The sequence below is a fragment of the Triturus cristatus genome, chromosome 7 (genome assembly GCF_964204655.1).
Source record: "Triturus cristatus chromosome 7, aTriCri1.1, whole genome shotgun sequence".
Classification (NCBI taxonomy): Eukaryota; Metazoa; Chordata; class Amphibia; order Caudata; family Salamandridae; genus Triturus; species Triturus cristatus.
The window spans coordinates 352,660,031-352,682,430 of NC_140590.1; the positions used below are offsets into that span (position 1 = coordinate 352,660,031).

At 43.3% G+C, this 22,400-nt stretch overlaps 1 protein-coding gene across 4 annotated transcripts in view; it reads left to right on the forward strand.

Moving 5' to 3' along the window:
* Window positions 1-20,747, forward strand: part of LOC146809647 (uncharacterized) — a 977,933-nt gene extending 957,186 nt beyond the window's left edge. For 3 of the 4 annotated variants that reach the window (XM_085616504.1, XM_085616506.1, XM_085616507.1), the window contains one exon: window positions 19,502-20,747. In XM_085616504.1, coding sequence (XP_085472630.1) covers window positions 19,502-19,995 — 494 coding nt within the window. In that variant the 3' untranslated portion in view covers window positions 19,996-20,747. The remainder of the gene's footprint in view (window positions 1-19,501) is intronic. The other variant, XM_085616505.1, reaches the window with a different exon arrangement.
* The last annotated feature ends 1,653 nt before the right edge of the window (window positions 20,748-22,400 follow it).

Here is a 22,400-nt window from a genome sequence, read left to right on the forward strand (position 1 = left end):
CTGTGAAGCCTTGGTATAAATATATAATAGGAATTCCCTGTCCTTAGGTGGTACATATATATGTGGTTATTTAGGTGTAAAAAGACCCTAGGGAGGGGGGTAACGTTCTGATTTGGGTCAGAAGGGCTCTGTAGAGCGGGTTCCACCCGATCCAAAAACCCAAGCAGAACATTTGGCGTCACGAACTGTTTACGAAACCTGTGTGCGTTGTGATTGTCTTGTGTTTGCTTTCGGCGTGTGCGTGGTTTTCTTTTTTCTATATTTGCGCGTATAGTTTTTTTTTTTTTCTCTCTTTCTTTCTCTCTTCCTTTCTTTTCTCTGCGTTTCTTTTTCTTTCTTTTTCGCGATGTTTTCTAAGAAATCTAAATCTACTCTTAAATTGTCCGTTGACATTCCCGGATGGGATTCAACGCCTTATGGTGCCTTGGCCCGAGAGTGGGCTGACTCTACTGGTCTGAGTGAAAATTGGAACTCTTCTTTGGAGTCGGCGGAACCGGCGGACGTGATTACTTGTTTGCAGACGGCACCTGTCTTGAAGGGTGAGGAGGTTCCCGCTTTGGGGCGCAGAGGTTGGGTTATTCTGTCTGCGTATCGGATTCTGCATGAGAGGTTGCTGAAATTGCAGATCTCTCTTAAGGATGCGGAATCACACTTTGTTGAGATTCAGAATTCCAATACTTTATTGCGCTGTCAAAACAAGTTGCTTTCCGACAAACTTGACACTTATCAAACGGTTGCTGAAAGGGCGGCTGTGCGGATTGCTCGTTATAAGTACAAGAACAGGCGTGGTCGAGTTTCGTCGCGTAAGGTGCGTCTGGTCGTGGCGAAAGCTGGACTGGATTGGAATCCTGATGAATGGGATGGTAATATCTGGGACTCGACTACGTCTTGTTCCTCGGGTGAGGAATGTGCTATGCATGAGTTTTCTCGTTCCCGTCCTGAAAGTAAGTCTACTTCTCGCACCTCTGATGGTGCACCCCGTGATTGTGCTCGTTCTTCGGGCGGAATTGATACTTCTCACACTGATTGTCCCTCTACTAGTACTGCTCGGGCTCCTTGTGATGCTCGTCCCGTTGTTTCTGCACACCCGGTTTTTCGTCGGAAGTTGCAGCAGTCTACCAATGCCCCGCAGGGTGTTTCTTTGGACTGTTTGGAAGATTTTACCCAGCAAGAAATTAGTGATATTTTGCAGCGCTTTAGGCAGCGGACTGGTGAGGCTTTGCTCACGTGGATGGTGCGCCTTTATGAACTAGGCGCTGCTGGTATTATGTTGGATACTGGCGATTGTTTGAAGTTTTGTTCTTTGAGTTTGGATTCTACTGTGCAAGATCATTTTCGTAACTATAATGGTGGTGGTCAAATTTCTTTGCTCCAATTGGCGACTGAGGGTTGCAATTTGAAGTATCCTACTGAATCTGACTGGCCTGTCAATGACAAGCCGTGGTATACATTGCGTGATGCTGCGCAACGTCTTAAGGAGGAAGTGATGAAAACGGCTATTTTTCTGGGCACTGCTGACAGGTTGCTTGATGGGTTGTTGACTTCTTCTGTGCGAAATCGTATCATTCGCTCTTCTCCTGTTGCCTACAAGCAAGTCATGATGACTTTATTGATTAATCAGACTGGTAATGTACTATCTACGGTGTTGGAGTCGGTACGCCAACTCGGTGAGTTGGGTGAGTGGTTTAAACCTGAACGTCAGTCCCGGCCTGACACTCGTACTCCTGGTGAATATAAATTTACTAGACGTGACATCTTTACTGGTCTTTTGGCTGATGGTGTGCGTCGGGAAGACATTGATGGGGAGTCTACTGCTCGTTTGTGGGATATGTTTCGCAAACGGGGCTTGGACCGGAAGGAGGGTGCCCGGCGTGTTCGGACGACTGAGTGTGATCGTGGTTGTTCTGATGGTAGCGGTGATGATGATCGCCGTGGGCGCTTTGATCGTCGTGATGATCGGCGTCCTGTACGTGATCTGTCCCCCCGTCGAGAGCGGGACAGGGAGAGAGAGGGGGAAAAGGAAAGGGGGAGAAATGATCATGCTTATAGCAGACGTAGAGATGATAGGGATCAATCCCCTGAGTTGAGAAGGAGGGAGGATCGATACAGTTTGGCCGATCGAAACTCGCAGTACAATGCAGAGGACAGGAATCCATTTCGTAATAGAGATGGATATGAACAGGAGGTATCGATACCTAAAAAACGTGAGAGTCTTTATCCTGATTTGTCCTGGTACACAGAATGCAGTAAGAATGACTAGGAAATAGGTCAAGCTCCGGTACACAGATGGGCTCACAGAGATAATAGACCCTATGTAGATATTGATATTTATGGGAGACATCGTAATATCCAAAGGGCCCGAGCATTAGTTGATACAGGAGCGGAGGCCACTCTTATTCATGGAAAATCAAAGAAATTTACAGGGCAGCCTTTTACTATTACCGGATTAGGAGGAAAAGAAACCCCTGCAGTGCAAACCTTGCTTGAAATGAGAATAGGTAGAATCCCTAGAAAGGAATATTCTGTATTAGTGGTGCCACTTCTAGAATTCATAATTGGAATTGATATTTTGAAGGGAATGACGTTGCATCTTGATGATGGGTGTTACCAATTTGGAACGACGCATTATATCTCGTCCAGACCTATACGGGTTGGTCGTTTAAGGATGCCCCCTATACAAGTTCCCCAGGCGACCAAAGTGGTTTGTCAGAAGCAGTATCGTATTCCGGGTGGTCATGAAGAGATTAGTACCACCATTCAGGAGTTGGTTGATGCAGGCGTTATAACTCCAGTTACTTCTGCTTGGAATAATCCTGTTTGGCCGGTGCGTAAAAGTGATAATTCTTGGCGCATGACTGTTGATTATCGAGAATTGAACAAACACACGCCCTCTTTGACGGCTGCAGTACCGGATGTTATCACCCTGATTGAAAGAATCCAAACACATCCAGGTACATGGTATGCGTCCATCGATATTGCTAATGCTTTCTTTTCTATTCCAATTGCCCCTGAGTGTCAGGAACAGTTCAGTTTTACGTGGAACGGGCGTCAGATGACGTTCAGAAGTCTTCCTCAGGGCTATGTGCATAGTCCTACGATTTGTCACCGGCTGGTGGCAGAACACTTGACTGAGGTACCAGCTCATCCCAAAATTCAGATATGTCATTATATTGATGATGTTTTGATCCAAGGCGAAACACAAGAGGATGTTCAGACACAATTAGATAGAGTCATTGAGTGTCTGCGTGGGAAAGGTTGGGAGATCAATCCGGACAAATTACAAGGTCCGTCTCAAGCTGTAAAATTTTTAGGTATTAATTGGCATGAGGGACACCGCGAGGTGATCCCTCAAGTTAAACAGAAGATTCTTGATTTTTCGGTTCCGAGGAATAGGAAGGAAGCCCAGAACTTCATTGGTTTATTTGGTTTTTGGCGCCAGCATATTCCTCATTTGAGTCAAATATTGGCCCCTTTGTACCGTGTTACACGTAAAAAGAATGCATTTGAATGGGGTAAGCAACAGCAAGATGCATTTAGTCTAGCGAAAGAGGCAATTCAACATGCTATGGATCTCTGGCCTGTACGTGATGGTGATGTGGATTTGAATGTGTCTGTGCAAGGCCCTTATGCAAACTGGAGTCTGTGGCAGAAACAAGGCAGGTGCAAAGTACCATTAGGGTTTTGGACCAAAAAGCTACCTGATGCTGGTGAGCGTTATACACCCTTTGAGAAACAGCTACTTGCTTGTTATTGGGCTTTGGTGGATACCGAGCAATTGACTTTGGGACATGACATATTCTTGCGTCCTGAAATTCCTATTATGCAGTGGGTTTTGAGTTCACCAAAAACTCATCGAATTGGGCATGCTCAGGAGGCGAGTGTGATCAAATGGAAATGGTACATACAAGACAGGGCACGTGTGGGTCCGAAAGGAGTTGCGTCTTTACATGAGCAAGTGGCGCAAGCACCATCGACTGAGACTGAGAGTGAGTGTTCTGTACCTTTAGAACAGGAGTCTCCTGTCAAGTGGGGTAAACCTTTTGATGATTTGTCCGTCGAGGACAGGAACCATGTGTGGTTCACAGATGGGTCAGCAAAGTTTATTGGAACGACACGGCACTGGAAGGCGGTGTCTTATAATCCGATCACACAGAAACTGTTGAGCACAACTGGTGAAGGGAAGAGTAGTCAGTTTGCCGAGCTCTATGCCGTTTACCAAGTTTTGAAACAGGAGTTACCTGGCGTATGCCACATTTTCACCGACTCCTGGTCCACTGCCAATGGACTGGCCGTTTGGTTACCGACCTGGCATTCCCATAATTGGAGGTTACACTCCAAAGAGTTATGGGGAAAAGAGTTATGGCAAGAGATTTGGGAAATGCTCCCACAGAGTACTGTTACCATCTTCCATGTGGATGCTCACACCCCAATAGACTCTCTTGACAAATTTTTTCATAACATTGCAGATGAGAAATCTAAAATTGCTGAGGCAGTGGTGGACAGACAAGATCCTGATATTGCGGGATTGGCGAAATGGGCACACCAGAAGGCAGGACACTTTGGAGAGAAGGCCACTAGCAGGTGGGCTGCTGATAGAGGAATTTATATTCCCCTGGACCTAATCAAAAATGTTATTCTACATTGTCCCGTCTGTCAACATATCAGACAGCGTAAAGTACCCCAAATTGTTAGAGGTCATTTACATCGCGGGAAATTGCCCGCTCAAATCTGGCAGATTGATTACATCGGACCCCTTCCCATGCGTAGAAATTGTCAATATGTTTGCACAATTGTCGATACATATAGTGGTTTGCTGGTAGCTTTTCCATGTAAGCAAGCCACCCAATTGAATACCATAAAAACATTAGAATTGATTATGATGTATTATGGTGTGCCATTCCAAATTCAATCTGATAATGCATCCCATTTTCGTGGAAGATTGGTACAGGAATTCTGTGTGGAAAATAATATTGAATGGATATTTCATATACCATACTACCCGCAGGCCTCAGGCCTAGTGGAGAGATTGAATGGCCTGCTAAAGGACCAGCTACGTAAGTTAACAGATGACAAGTATAAAAATTGGCGAGACTTTTTACCCCAAGCACTATTGATCCTGAATAATCGTCCTTTTTTAAATGCTGAATCTCCACTTATGCGTTTGTTTCCCCCACAGGTTGAGACTATGCCTAATGTAATCAATGAAACTGTGATGTATTGGGAAATTACTTCCGGAGCTCTGGCTCCATGCAGAGCGACCCCAGGGTCGGCAGGCTTAGATTTGCATGCTATGGATGACACCGTCCTGGAAAGTAAAAATCGGGTCATCATTGCTACCGGTGTTGGTATTCATATACCACCGGGGAATTTTGGATTGATCGCCCCTAGATCGGGGCTGGCTGTAAAAGGCATCCAGGTACTTGGAGGAGTCATCGATAGCGACTATCAGGGAGAGATTAAGGTACTTCTGCTAAATAGCAGTGAGAATGACTTGCTGATACACCGCACCGACCGAGTGGCTCAATTACTCATTATGCCTGTTTTCAGTGGTGAAATAAAGAAAGGCACTGCCCCAACTTTGCTAACTGTACGAGGCCAGAAAGGCTTTGGTTCTACGGATAACCCTGGGGCCAAGGTTTGGGTGCAAACGCCTAAAAATCCCCCTGAACAAGCAGAGGTTATTGCCACCGGTCGGGATAATACCATTTTGGTTATGAGGCCAGGGAAAGATAGCTGGGAAGCTGTCCCAGCTGATAAATGTTATTTACGAGAATGATTAATACCTGTATTTGGTTCTTTTTCAGATCATTCTTTGGATTGTTGCTGCAGGATGTGTCGGCACTGGACACCGTTTGGACTACTCCGGAGAGAGAGAGAAGATCCTATCGACCCAGGATGAATTGGGAACCCGAGTATTGCGTTCCTTCAATGCGTGGGACTCGTCATCGAACTTTTGGACGCAACTGGCGAAAAGAGTGACTGATGCCCCTCACTTCTGTTTGACACCGATGAGATCTGTGCACGATATTCTAGCGACATGTCTGGTTGCTGTCCCCGCCTCGCTGGAAACTTTAATAAGCATCTTTAACATTTCAAAGGCTCGTTCGAATGTTATTCTGGGTGATTTTGCTACCCACGCATATTGTCCTTTGTGTACTGAACTGCCGAATGAGCAACTTCCCATCCAATCCCAAATAACTACGTACAATATTACACAAGGTGATCTATGCTTCTTTCTCACATGTAATCCTAATGCAATTTCTGAATGTCTACGTCTCAAGTTAAGAGGCACCACTGTTTTCACATCTCATGAACGAACTCTGTGTTTCCAGAGGACACCGACGACATGTATCTCAGTTCAGAACAATATGACTTGCAACAGTTTGGTAGTTGCTCCCAGTCACTATCGTGCGATGTTGTTACCTGCCGGATGGCTTTTCTCATGTGGTAATACTTCCTGGCCCTATGTCCCCGCAAACATTTCCGGCGGCCCGTGTGCTATTACTAGGTTAAGTCTACTCATGTTCTCTTCACATCCGAATGCCAACTCTCGTGTGCTTCGAGATACAGTAATGCTACAAGAGGATTGTGACTCATCTTTGCATTTATATTCCAAGTCTGAATACCTTAGTCTAGCCATTTCAATTATTGGTGTCCCTGCTTTGGCGGTTTACAATGCCAAATCCATTGGGAAAATGGCTTGCTGGATGGTCAAATCTATTAATCATACTTCTACAGTCTTATCCGACTTACTATTAGACGCCCAGGGTGAACGTAGAGCCATTTTGCAAAATAGAGCAGCCATTGATTATCTTCTGCTTAAACATGGACATGGTTGCTCAGACTTTGAAGGTCTCTGCTGTTTTAACTTATCTGATCATACACAATCCATTCGTGCACACATAGATAAATTGCATGACTTAACTGATGAGGTTAGAAAACACATTGATCAGGGCTGGTTTGACTGGCTCTTTAATTGGTTGCCGGACATGCATATGCTACGCCACACATTAGGTGGCATTTTAATTGCTATTGTTGTTTTGATTTCTATCTGTTGTTTTATTCAGTGTATCCCTTCACTGCTTCGATTTTGCACATCTGGTACTAGACATAGATCGATTAGTTTTGTTTCATATTATTCTTCCACTGATATTAGTGCTGTTTAGTAAGATGTATAATAGACTGAAGTCAAGGGTGTAATGTAGTGCTTGATTTTCCCGGTCTCTCCGTATTGAAGAGGGACCAATATGACTTCAGTCTCTTTCCATCCATGTCTAAGGACTAGAGTAGTGAATAGGGCCTACCTATCAGACACTTTTGACACAATCCCGTGCTCCTACCCATAGCTTAAGGCCTATATACATAGCCTAGGGGATAGATTCGTTAGGCTTGAGGATAACTTGCCTTATAGTGAGGGTATTTCATAGAGCTGTGTTGAATTCAGGCCTGGTAGGCCTCAAACGGGAGAGACTCCATCTTTCTTTCTGCTCCGGCAGCCCGGGACCTTTCCAGAGGGAGGGGGATGTTTTAGTTATGAGGTGTTATTCGCTCGGAGAGAACCGGTTCAGGCCGGCCCTTATCGAAGGATTGTATTTTTCTTCATGCCGAAGACACTACATCAGGCCGGCCGGCTGGGAAAGTGTCCTTGGTACGGGGAGGTACAGGAATTTGGTGGGCGGCAGGTTTCGAGCTGGAAATTTCCATGAGGGAATGCACTTCTATATTAGTGAAAGTCTGAGTAAGATAAGGGCACTTGCTTCTAGACCATAGGCGGCATCTGGCCGTTAGCAGAAAAGCTATTACTTATTCCAGGGAAGACAGATGACGAACTTGAATCCAAAGAGGAGAGAGTAGCCGATGGGGAAGAGGTTCCAGTGACTCGGAGAGGGAGAAGGGAGCAGACCCACAACTGCAGAGGGGTGACTTCCAGGCTAAGCCGAGGCATAGACGAGGAGGGAACCTAGATGACCATTGAGCACAGGCGACATACCATTAAGGTGAAGTCGATCCCTTTTTCTTTGAAGTGTATAACTTAATCTTTTACTTTCCTTGCAGGTTATATATGTATGATGTATTTCGTAAATGTGCATGTGGCATTTAAATAAAGTATTTAGCTTGTTGTAAGTTAGCATGTGTTATGTGTCTTTACATAGGAGGATAGCCTAGTCTCTCCGTCAGAGCTAATGCAACATGAACCGGGGTTAATCCTGGTCAGGTAAGTGATAACTGGATGAGGAGGAAATGTGCCCCTCAAACTGGAGAACAGGTTGTGCTCAACTAATGGTCTTTGTGTGATCTGATATATGGTAATCCCAATTCCCCTGTCGTGTACTACGGTAATAATAGGATGAGCTCGTGCTAAGGCTGCCGTGTAGGTAGGAGATTCTGGGTCTGACTGAGGCCGCGAGACTGTGTGTGTCGCTACCGGATGGGTAGGAGATTCTGGGTCTGACTGAGGCCGCGAGACTGTGTGTGTCGCTACCGGATGGGTAGGAGATTCTGGGTCTGATTGAGGCCGCGAGACTGTGTGTGTCGCTACCGGATGGGTAGGAGATTCTGGGTCTGATTGAGGCCGCGAGACTGTGTGTGTCGCTACCGGATGGGTAGGAGATTCTGGGTCTGATTGAGGCCGCGAGACTGTGTGTGTCGCTACCGGATGGGTAGGAGATTCTGGGTCTGACTGAGGCCGCGAGACTGTGTGTGTTGCTACCGGATGGGTAGGAGATTCTGGGTCTGACTGAGGCCGCGAGACTGTGTGTGTCGCTACCGGATGGGTAGGAGATTCTGGGTCTGACTGAGGCCGCGAGACTGTGTGTGTCGCTACCGGATGGGTAGGAGATTCTGGGTCTGACTGAGGCCGCGAGACTGTGTGTGTCGCTACCGGATGGGTAGGAGATTCTGGGTCTGACTGAGGCCGCGAGACTGTGTGTGTCGCTACCGGATGGGTAGGAGATTCTGGGTCTGACTGAGGCCGCGAGACTGTGTGTGTTGCTGCGATCGCAAGGCTGTGAAGCCTTGGTATAAATATATAATAGGAATTCCCTGTCCTTAGGTGGTACATATATATGTGGTTATTTAGGTGTAAAAAGACCCTAGGGAGGGGGGTAATGTTCTGATTTGGGTCAGAAGGGCTCTGTAGAGCGGGTTCCACCCGATCCAAAAACCCAAGCAGAACAATAGGGGTAAAAATTACTATTCCCACTCGAGAGAGTGCAACAGTAGGTAAAGTGTTGGGTAGCGTAGCGGTAAAAATTACTATTCCAATTCCAGAGAGTGCAACAGTAGAGAAAGTGTTGGATATCGTAGGGGTAAAAATTACTATTCCCACTCCAGAGAGTGCAACATTAGGGAAAGTGTTGGATAGCGTAGGGGTCAAAATTACTATTCCATCTCCAGAGAGTGCAACAGTAGGGAAAGTGTTGGGTAGCGTAGGGGTAAACATTACTATTCCCACTCCAGAGAGTGCAACAGTAGGGAAAGTGTTGGATAGCGTAGGGGTAAAAATTACTATTCCAACTCCAGAGAGTGCAACAGTAGGGAAAGTGTTGGATAGCGAAGGGGTAAAAATTACTATTCCCACTCCAGAGAGTGCAACAGTAAGGAAAGTGTTGGATAGCGTAGGGGTAAAAATTACTATTCCAACTCCACAGAGTGCAACAGTAGGGAAAGCGTTGGGTAGCGCAAGGGTCAAAATTACTATTCCAACTCCAGAGAGTGCAACAGTACAGAAAGTGCTGGATAGCGTAGGGATAAAAATTACTATTCCCACTCCAGAGAGTGCAACAGTAGGGAAAGTGTTGGATAGCGTAGGGGTACAAATTACTATTCCCACTCCAGAGAGTGCACAGTAGGGAAAGTGTTGGATAGCGTAGGGGTAAACATTACTATTCCAACTCCACAGAGTGCAACAGTAGGGAAAGTGTTGGATAGCGTAAGGGTCAAAATTACTATTCCAACTCCAGAGATTGCAACAGTACAGAAAGTGCTGGATAGCGTAGGGATAAAAATTACTATTCCAACTCCAGAGAGTGCAACAGTACGGAAAGTGTTGGATAGCGTAGAAGTTAAAAATAACATACTTATAAATAAAATATTTATTTAAAATAATTAGTGATTTAATTATTAAATAACTCAAAATTATTTACAAATACCAATAAATTATGATTACAAACATAACTACCAATTAATAATTAATTAACAATAAATTAATAATAAATACCAATAAAATAATTAATACATATTAATTACCAAATAATAAATATTAAACAATAAAATATTTTCCATAACCAAAAATATATGAATTATTAAAAAGTAATTACCAATTAAAAAATATTGAGCAATTAACAAAAATTATACCACAAAATATTAATGAAACATTAATTACCAATTAATAATTACTTATTAATATAGTAATTAGAAATATCAATACATAATATTTAATCATATTTAATTCACAATTAATGATTGATCAACAACAAATTATTTTTCATAACCAAATTTTTATAATTTAAAATATTTACCAATTAATAATTAATGTCCAATTAATTAATTATCAACACCCAACAACAAATTTAATAATTACTTAATAAGATTTCAATTACTTCCAAGACTATTCCCCTATAAACGCACAACACACTCCAATAATAAAATAATACACTTAACATAATTATCAATTAATCAATTAATAAAAAGTAATTACCAATTAATAAAAATTCATTACCAATTAATACTTAATTAACAATAATATAATTATCAATACCAATAAATGAAAATAAATTATTACTTAATTACAATTAAATTACTTCCCACCCTATTCCCCTATAAACCCACAACCCGCTACAGAACTTAAACGCAAAAATTAATTAAAATTAATTTATAATTCCTAAAAATGTATAATTAATTTCATATAATTAAATTACTTCCCACCCTATTCCCCTATAAACCCACAACCCGCTACAGTACTAAAACACAAAATTGACTTAAAAAAACATTATTAACATATAAAAATTGTATACATATATTTTCAAACCAGTAAAACACTTAACAAAACACATATAACACATGCATATTAAATACATAATAAAATACATAATAATATAAATATCGATATTAGTAACATCAATATTAGTAACATCGATATATTTGATATCGATATTACTAACTTCGATATTACTAACATCGATATAAAAATACTTACATTAGGGTCGATATTCTGTCCATAGATATTATTGACATCGATATTCTGTCCCTTCGATATTTAAAACTCGATATTCGTGTAGGTCGAAATTTTATTTTCGATATTTTGACTGCTTACCATCCTGAATTAAGAACCATCCAAGCCATTTTTTTACAACTTACCATGCTGCAGATATTGTTGTTATGTTATGTTGTTATGTTATATGGATTTGTACAGCACACTTGTCCTGGTGCAGCTGGAACTGGTGAAGCCTTATGGCCCTGTGCTTTCCCCTCTCCTGTGTATGCACCCCACCTCGAGAAATTCTTCTTCTCTACCAGTCATTTAAAAAGAAGAGGGGCCCTAAACTGTGTCACACATAAGCTATGAGCAGAAATGGCATCAAACTTGTTCATTTTTCGACGACTCACTATACAGTCCATCTGTAAATCTTGATTCCATTTAGAGGAAGGCCTTTGTTATTAACACAAAACCATCAACTGACTGTTTACTCTCCAGCTTCGACTCATCCTTTAAGGATAGTCCATTCAATTTATTCTGTTATTTTGAATTTTAAATAGGTTAGTGGTTTACCTGCGGATAAATTGTTTTGACCTCTGGTAGCAAGAACAGCTGCATGGGGCATAACTAATACATGTTTCCAAAGGATAATTTAACTACTTCAGCAGGGCATGGATTTCAAGCATGTGGTGTAAATCTGGAAGAAACACAAAGATGCAACTATGTCATGAAACTTAAAGGATCTAATGTGTGTTATTTGCAGGAAGTACGTTTTCTGCTTTGCTAAAACACCGGGCAAGTTTCTAGGAAAATCTAATAATCTGCAGAAAAGTCCACAAATTAAAACCAGAAATGTACAATTCAGTTTAAAATAAATATGAAAGTCTGGATGAAGGGCTATTTTTGCCATTATGGTAGAATTTTAGGACAGAATTCCAGAACGCCCCACCTCCACTCCTCTGTCGTTTACACCAGTTGTTCATAATGTGCATGTTGCTAAATAACTTTACCTTATACTGCTGGCATTTCTGAACTTTGCACAGGTAATGCATTTCCTATGAGGATGTTTAAAAAAAGATTTTAGCATTAACCTAAAATGGAAGATAGAGTTAGAGAGCGCTATGCAAAGAGCAATTTTATGGTCGCAAAGGTCAAATCAGAGCATTTGCAACTGCAAAATGGCAATTTTAAATATTCAAAGCGTAAATAGCGATTTGGTAGTAACGTGTTACTGAATCACAATGTAGGTTTGCTAGTAAATATTGGTGTAGTATACCCCAAGGCAGTATACCCGGGGTTAAAATGGCCTACGCTAGATTATACGCTGGGGTATATTATGGCCTAGGCCAAACCATACCCTCTAGGTCAAATTATACCCCCATGATATCAATAGTCTTGAGCGATATACACATGATTTACAAAATATTTCAACATTTTATTTAAAACTGTAAACACATAGAATTTGATTGCTTCAACCAGAAAAACTTTAATCAGAATAATAATAAACTTCAACAAAGATCAAAGATTAGTACCATACTTCTCAGTAGTGTTAACACATTAAAATAAAAGCATATACCTTACACTCTGTAATGCTCGCTCTAGTGTAAATGTTCAAAGTTCAACACTGATAACATCAAAATTATCATGCTTATTTTGAAGATAAAGGGCATGTTCTGTTGTTGAATGCAGATTGAAGCTTGCGGGATAAGTCAACCAATCCATGGAGTCACCGACTTTTGTGTGGATGACGATGTAAAAACTCAATAGATTCGCTGTGGCCATGATCTCGGCATCCGTTGCCCAGACTCTATCACAAGAGATGCCAGAGGTGTTTACATATTCATTCAAATTTTGTTTCAAGTAGTCCTGTAGTTCTTTTGTCGAAGCAGTCTTCATGTGGTGAATGACTTTAGCTCTGAGAAGGGAGTAGTTGTTTTCTGATCCTGTCAAGATGCAGCTGATGGCCGGTAAGTAGCAGTTTCCATCATAAAATTGAAAATCTTAATTCCATTTATACGCTTTTTAGTTATCGACAAAAGTTCTTTGTCGGATATCGGCTGAAGTTCGTTGTCGACTGTCCTCTGTATTGATAATTACCATAGATCACTTCATTATAATTAAAAGGTTCAATTATAATTAAAAGGTTTGGTTCACTGCGTCATCGTTCACATTTTTTTAACTCCTATAAAATGGTGGCAAATGTTATCATTTTTGTTTTTAAACGCATCCCATTTTGTAGTATTAAAAAAATGTTGCTTTATTTAGAAGCAATACCAGACATGATTTGATTTGATTTGATATGATTTATTTGTTTATATAGCGCATTGAATCACCCTTGAGAGGGTATCTCAGCGCTCTGGAGTTGCAGTGAAGCGTTGATCGGGGTTTCAGGCTAGATACAGGGCAGTTTTCAGAGCCTTCCTGAACTTCCAGTGGTCAGGGCATTGTCTTAAGGTGAGTGGGGGTTGATTCCAGATGCGAGGAGCCTGGTAGGAGAAGCATTTTCCTCCTGTTCTTACTTTATTATCCTGGGGACTTTTAGGAGCGATTTGGAGCTGGAGCGCAGGGTCCGGTGTGGAGTGTAGTGGTGGAGTCATTCCGTCAGATGGGAGGGGCCATTTCCCCAAATTGCTTTGTGGGTAAGGCAGCATATCTTGAATTTCACGCGTTGTCGTATGGGCAGCCAATGTAGTTGATGGAGGAGAGGGAGAGAGGCTGATCTGTAGAGTACATTTAGGATCAGACGAGCAGCGTTGTTCTGTATCACCTGCAAGCGGTCTAGTGAGGACTCATTGGCTGTGATCAGAAGGGCATTGCAGTAATCTAGCTTACTCAGCACTAGGGTCTGGGTCTTCCTAGTGGAGTCGGGGAGATATGGAAATGTTTTCCTTAGAAGGCCCAGGATGTGGAAGCATGAGCCCACTGTGTGGGAGACGTGTTTTTTCATAGAGAGGGACTGTTTGAGGAGCACCCCGAGGTTTTTGACTGTGGTCACTGGGGTGGGGGGTGCCCAGTTCTGGAGGCCACCACTGAGGGGTCCACAGGAGAGGGGCATCTCCGAAGAGCAAAACTTCCGTCTTTCCAGCATTCAGCTGGAGTAAGTTGCTTTCCATCCAGCGAGATATGGCCAGCATGCCGGAGGAGAATGTGGATTGAGCTGTCTGAGAGGTTTTGTTAAAGGAGAATGTGAGTTGTGTATCATCCGCGTAGGATATTGAGACGAATCCTTAGTGTTTTAGTAAGGTTGCCAGGGGAGCTATGTATATGTTGAACATAGTCGGGCTTAAGCATGAACCCTGTTGCACCCCCTTGGTGAGGTCTTGAGGTTTAGACCGGAAAGGCCCAAGGTTGATAGTCTGGGAGCGATTGGAGAGGAAGCTGGTCATCCATTTCAGGGCTGTACCCCCAATTCCTGCCTCCCTAAATCTTGTGAGAAAAGTCTGGTGATCGACCGTATCGAACGCTGCCGAGAGGTCTAATAGCACAAGGAGGGTGAGCTGGTTCTGATCTAGGGTGCACCTGATGTTATCGGTGACGGCCACGAGGGCAGATTCCATGCTATATTTTGGACGAAAGCCCGATTGGGCCGGGTCAAGGTAGCCAGTTGCTTCGATATGGTCGGATAGGTGTTTATTCACATGTTTTTCCAAGACTTTGCTCAGGTAAGGGAGGAGGGAGATGGGGCAGAGGTTAGAGAGATTTTCCATGGGGAGGTTAGTTTTATTCCGGATGGGGATGATCTGAGCAGCTTTCCAGGAAAGGGGTAAGTGCCCTTCTTTCAGTGATTGGTTTACTATGGAGCAAATTGGCAGGGAAACTTGTTTTGCTAGAGATGCCATGATCTTGGCAGGTATGATATCTAGAGGGGAACCGGATTTTATTTTAGTCATTAAGGATTCGGTGTCCTCCTGTATAAGCGGGGGGAAATTTTGTAGGGTAGTACGGTTGGGTGGACAATAGCGGGGGATATCTGGGGCGGTGTCTGAAGAGGGGTGGTTCTTTGAGGCGATGATTTTGTTATAAATGGTGTCGATTTTCTGTATGAAATGGTTACTTAATTTATCGCGTAGTGTTTGGGAGGGAACTTCTGCTGTCTCGCAGGCTATGAGATGGGAGAAGGTTTTTAGAATTTGGTACATTACTTTGGGAGTGTTTTTAGCTGTGCTGAGTTGGAGGGCTATATGAGATTTACGAGTACGTTTAATATTTTTGTGATAGAGGGAGAGGGCGGCTTTGTACTTCTCTTTGTTGGCTGCAAGGTTGGTGCGGCGCCATTTCCTTTCAAGGTTTTTACACCTGTTTTTTTCTTTATGGAGTTCAGGAGAGAACCACATTGCCTTGGTGGATCTGGGTTTGGAGGAGCCCTTTTTTATCGGGGCGATCAGGTCGATGGCAACCAGGGTGGATTGGTTGAAATGCGCTAGGCTGGTAATGGTATTGTTGTGAGGAGAATTTATTGGGGAAATGAAGGCAGATGCAGGATTGATTTTATGTCATTGTCTGTATGGGGGTCGTTTTTGCATGGTGGTTCGATGTGTTCCATTGTGTCCCTGTAGCTGAAAATCGATGATGGCATGATCAAACCAAATGACTGGTGCCGGGGCGTTGCATGTGAGGAGGGAGGAATTAGAGAAGATGATATCTAATGTGTGTCCTGCTGAGTGAGTTGGGCCATTGTTTATTTTATTTAGATTGATGGTGGAGAGATCATTAAGAAAGGATGCGGTTTCAGCCTTGTCTAGATTTTTGCTGTGAATGTTGAAGTCTCCCGTTAACATGAACTTATTGTAGGAGATCACGTGGGGGGCTATTAATTCCATTAATGAGAAGGAGAAGTTGGCTAAGGGGCCCGGAGGGCGGTATACCAGTGCCCCTTTCCAGTTTACTTGGGGAGAGAGGTCGAGCCTAAATATCATGATCTCAATCAGGTCATTTGAGAGTTGTTCCAGGATGGAAACTTTTGCCCTGTCATTGTGAATTATAGCAATCCGTCCTCCGGTTTTGGGCTGCCTGTCGAGTCTGAGGATTTTATACCCTTCAGGTAGGGCAATGGCGATTGCTGGAGTGTTTGAGGGTTTTAGCCAGGTCTCAGTAATGAGGCCGATGTCGGGCGAGTTGGTATCCAGTAGGTCCCATAGCTCTGTCGCGTGCTTCGGGAGAGATCTTACATTTCCCAGGAAGCCTTTCCAGTTTAGCCGAGGTGGAAGGGCTTTTTCAGGAGGTTTGGGAGTGGGTTTCCACCTTTTGTCCTCTTTGTGGTGTGCAGTGGCAGGGGGATGGGAGGGTGGCTGTCACAATGTGTTGCGGAGCATTGCATGTTTTGATATTTACAGTGGGGGCAATAGAAGAAACCTTCTAGGGCTTGGGGTGAAATTGGGCCTTTGCTGTGACATTGGAAGGGGGGTGGAGGGGGCAACTTCCAATAGACATCAGCTCTTTGCTGTAGTAGGTGATTTTGATGCGGGCGTCATGGTCTGAGCTTAATTGGGCAGGGTCTATGGCAGCATTAAGCCACTTAATGCTGCCTTGTAAATACTTAGGTGCCGATTCCGATCCTGGAAAAATTTTCCCCGTACAAATCGTATACCGATTTTTTTTCCATACGAATCGTACAAGTACCATACAAACTGCCAAGTACGATTCGTACGGGAAAAAGTCCATACGAATCGCATTGGGAAAATTCCCCCACACGTCCTCGGGTCGGAAAAAGTGTCCGACACGTCCCCGGACGTTTTTCCGTACGAATCGGAAAAGTGAAGTCTGAGCTCGCAAGTACGATTCGTCCCATGCGTCCGATTGTCCAAACGTATGGTAAAAACACCGTACGGAGCGAACTCCAATAGTATCCATGGAGACATGTCCCCGCATACGCGCCGAACACCCCCTCAGCCCCCGTATGTATGCGCCGAACCCCCCCCAGCCCCCGTATGTACGCGCCGAACCCCCCCCAGCCCCCGTAAGTATGCGCCAAACCCCCCCTAGCCCCCCCCGTGGATGTCCGCGCCGTACCTCCAGCCCCCCGTGTATGTCCGCGGCGTACCCCCACCCCCGTAAGTCCGGAGCGTACCCCCACCCTTGTAGGTACGGTGTGTACCCCCACCCCCGTAGGTACGGTGCGTACCCCCACCCCCGAAGGTACGGTGCGTACCCCCACCCCCGTAGGTACGGTGTGTACCCCCACCCCCGTAGGTACGGTGCGTACCCCCACCCCCGTAGCTACGGTGCGTACCCCCACCCCCGTACCTACAGGGGTGGGGGTACGCCGCGGACATACACGGGGGGCTGGGGGTTCAGCGCGTACTTATAGGGGCTGGGGGGGTTCGGCGCGTACTTACGGGGGCTGTGGGGGGTCGGCACGTACTTATGGGGGCTGGGGGGGTTTCGGCACATACTTACGGGGGCTGGGGGGGTTCGGCGCGTACTTACGGGGGCTGGGGGGGGTTCGACACGTACTTACGGGGGCTGGGGGGGGGGTTCGGCGCGTACCGGGCCCCCTTATCTGCTCATTTCGCGGCGTACTTCGCTTTCCCGGCACTTTTTGGGTGCCGTAAAAATATTGCCGTCCGGACTGCTGTGGGTACGAATCGTACTTCCTGGTTCGTGAAACGCAGCCTCAGTGCGTACCGACGTCACGTCGGAGGTGTTCCGGATCTCATTGGTATGTATTTTTTCCTCGGTTGGTGTTTTTTACGATTCGTACGGAAATGGTGTTTCCGTGCGAATCGTACTTGCTAATTCGTAGGGTGTTTTTACCGGGTACGAGTCGGACGGAGAAAACGCTCCGACCGACGGTTCATACCTGGTTTTTCCAGGATCGGAATCGGCACCTTAGTATGAAAGGGGTGGGCAATGGGTGTTCAAGTTCAAAGTTTATTGTGCGATTACTTAAAATCATTACAATTTACGAAGAAATAAAAATGTCATGACATGCACAAAAAAAATAGCCACTGAACCATAACAATCAATATTCAGGAGGCAGTATAAAATGTAATACACAAGTGAGTCTTAAGCTAAAGTGCAGAGTGCTGTACCACAGGCGTGTGTTCTTCTAAGTGCAAGTATCGTAATAATGATTCTTGAACAAATGCAGATGTCTTTCTGATTGCAAAATAGCATTGTGAGAATTCATAAACGGAAGCCGTTGGTGTTCGCTGTTTGAATGAAGCTCAGGCAGCAGAGTTAATCTGAATGTTACAGTGACTCAAGCCATTTATTTAAAGTGATGAAGTGCCTTGTAGAGTTGGGCCTGTAAGGTATAAGCTGCCACAATGATGCTTATGTCTATCTGTGTTTAAAAACTTTAAAACAGGAGGTTCAGTACGTTTGGATTGTGTTGAATAATAAAAATGTTGGTCACTCTTCAAAATCCTGCTGTAAGTTTTGTCCAGTTTATAAATTGTGCCTGGGACCCTTGTTTATGTGAATCTAAAAAGTGCAACAGAATGTGGGCTAAAACCCATTCCAGAAGCTGTTCTTTCGGCTTTCTTTCAGTTTTTCTCTGAGTCTGCTTGCCGGAGAAGTTTCCTTAACTCAGCAAAATATTTTACGCCCCGGTAGGACAAGATAATTGAGGAACCTTCCATCCAGCTTATCATAGCTTGCCTGCATGTGCGGATATTCAACTAATTAAAAATGTATTTTAAAAGCAATTTCCTCAGATTCTTGACTGCAGGGCATGCGCACAACAAGTGAGTTAATGTTTCGTTAGAGTAGCCACATAATCGACAGTGTGCTGCTTGCTCTTTGCTTTTCCATGATGGCTGTAGGTCCTTTGAGTCAAGCGATAATGAATAAAGCTCTTTTTTTATCTCAATGCTAAAATGGGCTGCTAGGTAAACTTGAGGCTTTATCTGTGTATAGGAATTAATCACTGTCCACGCGTGACTTCTTTTGGGCAATGATTTTTTGTCTTCCAAGAGATTTTTACTTTGCTGAATCGTTGCTGGATTTGTTAAAGTTTACCTGTTCTACCATGCTGTCTCATACTGGTTGAATATCAAGTTCAACCAAGGATTTTCTTAGCTAAGCTCCCCATGTGTTAGATGTTTCTTGATCCATCTGGCCTTTGATCTCTACCCAGCATGGACTGTTCAAAGAGCCGGGCTCTGATGATCGAAATTTGTGGCACAGCTTTGCGAAGGAATTCATGCCCCGGAATTTCTGAATCTGGAGGCCGAATTCCAGCCGTACCTGTGCAGGGGATGCAGACTTAGGGAGATTGAAAACGGCCTTGTAGACCTTGGTCTGGAGCTTGTTTAATAATTCAGACTCACATCTTAATAATGTTATTATTTCCTTACGCAGGTAAAATCAATCGTCGAGGACACCAACTTTCAAGGGAAACTGCATCTAAAACTACCATCCACCTTCATCAGATGGAAAGTGAACTTTCTGCTGAACACTGTAACAGCTCTCTTCCACGACAGCATCAACTGCTTCCTACTACTTCTCTGAAACTCATACCAAAGTCTCTAGGCACAAATCATTCTTCAGATGATCCATTTCCATCAATTTCAACTTGCAGGCAAACCTCTGAAGGATGTCGAGACCCTATTCTAAAGGAAGAGATCCTTGTTATTTTATTGCTACGACCGCAGGGTATTACATTTGGAGAGTTTGCAGGTGTTTTCCACCAGACTCATGGCTACCAGTTAAGACTTGCCAAGTATGGGTATTCATCTCTACGCAGTTTGCTGGATGACATGAAGGACCTGGTGATGGTTGTAGGTGACCCAAGGAATCCACGGATACTGCCTCGAGCTCATCACCAGTTTGCCTTCTTTGCAGTAGAATATTGATGATCCTCTGCAAAAAAATGAAGTAATGATTACTAGATCAATGAATGGCTATGAATCTCTGTGCTTCCCTCAGTGTTATTATGGAGGAAAACAATGATCAGGGACAGTGAAATGAGCTCTTCATGTTTTAGCATGTCAGTTGTATGTGAACTCTCGTTGTCATAGATATTTACACAATCTTCGCTTTCTCATATTATACTGTTTCTATGTTATGATTAGCCCATGGATAGGAATGTCATCTCACTAGGAAGTATGTTAAAATGGGTACTCGCTACAAGGAATTCACAGTCTGCATTCCTGCTTCTAATGATGGTAACTCTCCTCCTTCATGCTGCAATGGTGATATTGTGGACTATGGGTGCAATCAAACAAAATGGAAGGTGGCCCTTGGAAGGAAATTATTGCTAAATATTAGTAAAATACTGTTTGTTTTTATTGATTTATAGATAAACCGCTTCAGGGCTAAAGCTATACTTTTTTGTGTATTTATGTATTTCTTTAAATGCTAATATCTCAGAACATAAAGAGGAATCACCAGGGTAGTGTGTGGAGTCAGATGGTATGCCTTAACCTTTTTCCTTAGGTAATCTTCCACTGGTACCCTGCTCGCCAGAGCAGATTGTGTCCCTGCCTTCAGAAATCTGCTCATCCTTTCCACCAGACCATTTGAGGTAGGCAAGTATAATGCCACCCTCAAATGTCTGATGTGATGGTTCTGAATAAATTCCTTCATTTTTGAAGAAACAAAATGTGACCCGTTATCAGTGTCCTCTCAGTTTCAAAGGTTTTGCTTATACATTTTATGACAGTAGCTGTACTAGTAGTGGGAGCAAATTCAGGAAAAAAAAAACATTTTGAGAAATAATCAAATAAGACCAATGGAATTTGTTTGTCTGCCGGTCAGACTTCAAAATGTACTGCAAAGTCTAATGCAACTTTAGACCAAACTTAATCAGGAAGCTGAACAGTGTGAAGAGATGTTTGGTGAGTAATCCAGTGCTTATCCGATAGTAAACAAGTACTGCAATCAGATATCCACTTTGTAACTTGTGAATCTAACATAGGCCACCAAATGAATTGTTTTATGTTTTTACATGTGGCTCCATCCCTAAATGGCCTTGGTGAGCTGCCTCACTGAGTTTGGTCCTAACAGCAGAGGGAAGAACAGTGACATCATTACATAAGAGGATACAGTCTTCAATGGAAAGTTCACTTTGCACCTGTGAGAAGGGTCTGAGGGGAGTAGGTAGCAATCTTTCCTTAGGCCACCCTTTCTTGACACAGTCCATTGCAGTGGATAACACATTTTCATATATGAGAGCAGACAGTCATTCTTTACAAGAGACCAAACCAGAAGAGCTCAAAATGTCATCGTACGTGGCCACCACAGCCTCCCCATGATCTTCCATTTGTTCAACACACTGAAGTGGCATTCTAGACCATAAATAGGCTATCTGGTTTTAGGTTTAAACCTATAATAACTGATAAAACCCCACCAAAAGGAAAATAGCCATCACCGGTGTAAACGTATAGACACTGAAAAAACACCTTCACGATCACAAACTAAGTGCCATTCATTGAAAGGAAAAGATGAGTGAAAGAGTAATTTGTATTTCTTCCTGAAGGGGCCAATACAATGTAACTTTGTTATACAAGGCAGCAGCAAGAAAGACTAGGCTAACATTATTCTGCCTGAGTTTTGTTGTTTAGGGATGTCATTGAAATATTGTCTCTTCTTCCTCCTGCTTTTTCAGTTTTGTGGTCTTTGGTCTAAAGATGCAGTGTTTAGAAGCATGTTTTAGGTGTTATTTAGTTATTTTATCAATTGTAGGAAACAGGAAATATAAAAATGATATTTGATATTTTGGCTACATTTGATTTTACTGATAGTTAAAATGGCTGGTTTCATAAGAATCTTTCCCAATATGTACCATCACATTTACCCACAGACAGAGAATAGGGGAAATCCTTTGATACATCAGCGACCTTTTCTAGTGAGTCAGTATTGATTGCCAAACACCCTAGGCTTTAAACATTCAATGCAAGGTGTAGTGACAGGTATATGTGAAAAGAATGTTGTCACCAAGCGTCTGAGATCATGGTGAAAACATGACAGCAGACGTTGGTAAACATGGAACGCAGTGCCACTTGAAATGCTGCTGAAAAAAGTTCCTACCAAGTTCAATTAAGATTGGAGTGATATTATTTGTATTTGCAGCAAAACAGCTACAAATATGAAAAAGTTGTATGATGACGTGTCAAAGTCGATACCTGAGCTGAAGTGCTTCCCTGTAAGAGATCCTTGCCACTTGCTAGATGGTATGCTGAAAGCATCTTTACAATCCTCAGAGTTAATGAAGAATGCTATTTGACTTTGTAGTCCATTCTGGTGCACTGTTTCGTTA